The sequence below is a fragment of the Plasmodium fragile genome, assembly GCF_000956335.1.
Source record: "Plasmodium fragile strain nilgiri unplaced genomic scaffold supercont1.149, whole genome shotgun sequence".
NCBI classification, from domain to species: Eukaryota; Apicomplexa; class Aconoidasida; order Haemosporida; family Plasmodiidae; genus Plasmodium; species Plasmodium fragile.
Window position 1 is genome coordinate 13,629 of NW_012192729.1, and position 5,299 is coordinate 18,927.

At 49.1% G+C, this 5,299-nt stretch overlaps 1 protein-coding gene across 1 annotated transcript; it reads left to right on the forward strand.

Annotated features, from left to right (window-relative positions):
- Positions 1-240: 240 nt before the first annotated feature.
- AK88_05520 (uncharacterized protein) lies at positions 241-4,729 on the forward strand (the record flags this gene model as incomplete). Its single annotated transcript, XM_012483122.1, has 5 exons — positions 241-318; positions 508-1,324; positions 1,787-2,089; positions 2,483-3,084; positions 3,257-4,729. The coding sequence occupies 5 exons, from the start codon at positions 241-243 to the stop codon at positions 4,727-4,729; spliced, it is 3,273 nt and encodes a 1,090-aa protein (XP_012338545.1).
- Positions 4,730-5,299: the final 570 nt, after the last annotated feature.

Here is a 5,299-nt window from a genome sequence, read left to right on the forward strand (position 1 = left end):
GTTTTTGTTTCTGTGCTCCCTCCTGTTCTATTCCTGTTTTTTTTTTCCCTTCCTCTTTCCCTATCTCTAATGAAAAATAAAGTTATTCTGGAGGGCTTAGTTCAGGAATGTGTTTTATTAGTATGCACAGTTAATGCACTCACACAGGCACAGGACATCTGCGCAAGAATATAGCCAGTTTGAGGCAGTGTTCTATGTGCAGTAGCAATTCAAATACAGATTTATAATAATAAAGGCAAAATGGCAGAAACATTAGGGGCTCTCTTAGCAAATTATGCACGGAACAGGGCAATGTGGAGACCGGATGGAACATATCAGGTAATTTAGTATGAGGGTAAACTATATAAGACCTACAATGAATACTTAGCAGGGAGAACAAACGGGACACAGAAATGGAAGGAGGAATATATTAGAACTGTGAGCTCAGGTATAGCGGATAGAACAATATTATATATTATGAATGAAAGCAAGATACACAGGTACATACATAATTTTCCTCTGCTGCAGAAAGGAATATGGGACGATATCGAAGGGATATTCATCGAGTTACAGGAGGCATTGGTACAGCCGAATCGAGTAATGGATGCACTATGTAACATAATGGCTCAGGACCAGGACATGCGGCGACAGAGGCCTATGGTAAAGCTTATATGCAAGCACATTATAAGAATAATTTTTTTTGCAGAAGGAATAAGTTTCAAGGACGGACACATGGAAGTAAAGAAAGATTCTGCCCAGGACGGCGATCTGCGGGACTATTTAAGATGTATGGTTGGACATGTTGCTGCAATAACATTGTACAGCGGCAGCTGCAAAACAAAAGAGACTGTACGAAAGATAATTCACACAGTGCGCATGTGGGGTGGGGAGGAGGGTAATATAGGGAAAGAGCAACAATGTGCTAGGCTCGATTATGATACCTTACAAATAGGCTCCAAATTTTTTGCAAAAACCATGGGCGACTGGATACGAAGATGGGGAACAAGGAATGGAGGACAAATACGTGGACGCGCAGTGGAAAGTTCCTGTGATATAGGAAATCACAGTAATACAAGCAAGGATAGGGAGCAAGAGGGTAGCGAGGAGCCCATAGTTAAAATGTTTCAGGATAATACTGCTGACGACGTAAGGGACATGATTACTAGGGGGGAAAAGATTGAAGACGAGAACCGGCAAAAGATAATGAAAGAACTTAAGGAACAAGGGATCGCGGGTGATGAATGGACCACACTGATGGCAACGATAGGGGCGACCGCCCCCAAACCCGCCCCAGCCAAACCCGCCACGACGATTACTGTGCCGGCTGCAACAAAGGGATCGACAGGTAAGGACCGATGGGAAAAAGCACGAATACGACACGTAACAATACGAATACACGGCACGCATGTAGACCGTGCGCATATGGATGTCGACACCACCACAACAACGCAACGATGCCACAACACTCACGCAGCAGCTACAACGCAACGGCCACAACAACGCACACGCGGCGAGAACAGCAGCACCCCCTCGTTAAGCTGACGTGTGCAGCCACGACGGCACCAATAGCGGCGACGAGGCACCGGCGACGCGTACGGGATGCGGGAGAAGGGACGAGATGACGGACCAGATGACGGCAACAACATAAAAGTGTACTGCTACCATCTAGTCCAAGTTCACCGAATACGCAGTCCACCGAGTGGACACGGCCGGTACCTGATCGAACCGTCCCGGCCCCCTTCTTTCTGTACCACTTGTGTCCTTTTTTGTATCAGTTTGTCGTTGTTCTTCTTTGCTTTATTTGCAGCAGGCAAGCAACCAGGAGCTACACCACCTAAGGTACCAGAGGTACCAGCGGCGGTTGTTCCTGAGAACAAACCTTCGGAGGGAGGTGCTGGGACAGGGGCAGGTACGGGAAGTACTGGGGGAGGAGAAGATACTTCGAAGAAAGACGGAGGTAAGAACGCTGTATCCCGAGAGAATCCAACATGTGTGAAAACCATGGAAGACACGAAGGTTCACAAAACATGGGACGGCAACCACCTTGTGAGCGTCGGAATCAGTTTTGCAGACTACTCATCCCCTGGATGCTCAGGAAGTGGTACCCCAGGTAGTGATTCCGATGAGAACACAGAAAGACAGAAAAAAAACAACAAACAAGCACAACTTTTCCGGAGAGAGAGGGCGAGACACCACGGAGCGAGCGAGAAACCAAACGTCGAATGAGAATGAAAGCGGCATGTAGCGACCGGTAGACATCGACAGACGTAGACACACTGTGTGTATTGTGTGTGCGCGTGTGTTGTGTGCGTTGTGGGAGAGAGAGAGAGTCTTTTCCCGCGGTGGCACCAGCGACCCACCGTTCCCCTGCGGCCGGTTCTCCCACGGCAGTGAACCGTGAAACGGCGCCTAACAAGCGTGTAGCTGACCGTGTGGCCATCAGCATCCACTGCACACAAATTCAGATTCATGACATCCTTGTTCTTCTCATCCGAACGTATAGGTAGTGGTCCTTCTGAGCAGACGACCACCCAGGACACACAAGACACAGTTTCAGACAAGGGACCAGCATCTGGGCCACCAGCAGCGGCAGCACCGAAAGCAGGAGCCGAACCAGAACCAGCAACAAAAACAGGAATATCCAATGGAGCAGTAGCAGCAACGCCCACTTCTCCGGACCCGGCTTCCAAAGCCGCAGGGAAACAGGAGCCGGACTCCATGTTGTACTTCCCTAATGTACGGAATCCACCGCCGTGGTATAAAGAATTGGACGAAGTGGGCAAGGGTGTACAACCTAAAACTGAGAACTCAGTTTCCTCTGGTACAGGTTCTACTGGTAACCAAAATCCTGGTTCCTCATTCACTGCAGCGTTCGATTTCGACCCAACACATATAACTCCACCAGGCATAGGGAATGTAGCAGGTGGCATAGCACCACCAACATTGAAAGAGAAAGACTACAGTTCACCGCCTGACAACCGGGGTGAGAAGCCAGGTGACTATGCTGTCCCCGATCTAACCAACACCGTCCTTACCGCCACTACTCCCGTACTGTTCTTCCTGTCCGCCCTCACCGTCGCCCTTCTTGGTTATTCCCTATGGAAGGTAAGTATACACGACAATGAGGGCATGCCGCATGTGCAGGATGTTTATACCGCAGAAACTCCCTACCGGCTCCAATATATGATCGTTCTAATCCATATATTCTCCTACAGCCGCGTTCATTCCTTTTATCCTACCGTCCTCACCCTGCTCTTTACCCGCTTTTTCTGCTTAGTATTTTGCGTACCTCGCCAAACGACGACGAACATATCGAACCGTTCGTGACGTGCCGTCACCGCCACTCGACGAAGAAATATGGCAACATCTACAACGCGGCGACCTGCCGCCACCCGATTACGGGTACACCATGATTAAGGATAGGCCACCTGCGTCAACATCCGCCCGACGACGACGTCATCCACGCGTGCATACGCGCACGATCATCGAGCTACATTTAGAAGTGCTCAACGAATGTGAAGCACCCGAATGGGAAAACGCCAAAGACGACTATTTGCAAATTGTCGTGGAGGAGTTTGCGCGTGACTTGCAGCAGGACGAGGAAACGAATAACAATATCTTGGGTGTTTCTACCTCACACGCCGCTTTAGCAAGCCACGATTCGACAACCGACCATTCGACAAGCCACACCCGCCTAACGCGGGATCCCACCGAAACGGATGCATGTCCACCACATGACCCCGATGCATGGAGTTGTATGGAAACTAGACAGTTAGCAACGGACCGTTGTCCCCCTAACGAAGAGGACCCCGATCCATGGAGTTGTATGGAATCCATACAGTTAGCAACGGACCCTTGTGCACCTAACGAAGATGACCGATGGAAGTGTATGGAAACCATGCAGTTAGCAACGCACCCTTGTCCACCTAACGAAGAGGACCGATGGAGTTGCATGGAAACCATGCAGTTAGCAACGGACCATTGTCCACCTACCGAAGATAACCCCGATCGTTGCAGTAGTATGCAACACATACAGTTAGCAACGGACCCTTGTCTCCCTAACGAAGATGAGCCATGGAGTTGTATGGAAACCATGCAGTTAGAACAAGAAGACACTCCTTCTTCCCTTGCATACTCTTCCCACCCCGGGAATGAATGCCCGATCCGCGACCACACTAATTGGATTAACTGGATTGACCGCAGCAAACATATTCTGCGGGAGTGCACGACGCAGCCGTGGTTTTTGCAATTAAAAGCGCATTGGAAACAATACCTGAGTGAACACATGGCGGTAAACGCAGCATCCGGTGAGCACAGGACAGCCGCAACCATGGAAACGCAGAAATTGGAAGCATGGAAAGCGTGGGTTGCCCAACAACATCGGCAAATGAGTACATACAGTGAGCAGCAGTGCTTCCAATACCTATTGAGGAACATAGAAGAGGAAAACACATTACACGGGCAACGAGTGCGAGGAGCTAACAAAGAAACAGTGCAAGCGCCCATCATATCCGGACTAAACACGGAAGACACCCACTTGATGCCAGAAGTACCCCATGAAGAACATATACCATCCACCACCGTGAAACAGCGCGAACAGCAGGACCTATATCCGGATATATATAGGACGAAATCGTTAACCGCTAACACATGGATACTGATCCTGGCATTAGTCATAGAACAGTGCGAGGTCGAATGTCGTTTGCAGGATACGGAGTTATATGTAGATGACCTATTGCAAACGTGTTAACATTAGGATGACGGCTCATACGCATGCGACATAACGCATGCTAACATTAGACCACTTTTACTTCATTATGTGATATACATAATATATTTCGTGTTTGCACTATTCCATACCTTCTTTTTTTTTTTCTGCTCTGTTCTGCTTACTTGTGCTCACTTTTTCCTTGTTTTCTTTCTTGTTATGTAGTCAACTTCTTTTAACATGACTATACAGATACGGTTGTAGAGGTTAAATGTATATAGAACATGTGGGTTGATATGACTTAGGTCGGAAGTTATTTGTTATGGCGTTGTGAGGGAGTACGTACTGTAGTGTAATTTTTTCCGCCCTTTCTTTGACCGCACCAACACGGCGGCAGCCGCACGCACAAGCCTTGACGCGAGACGCGTTGACGGGAGAGGCGTTGACGGGAGAGGCGTTGACGGAGAACGCGGTGACGGAGAATCGTACACGGAGACGGGGTGACGCGGACAGACGTTGACGGAGAATCGTTGACGGAGAGGTGTTGACGGGAGAGGCGTTGACGGAGACGGTGTGACGGAGAGCCGTTGACGCAGACGGTGTGACGGAGAG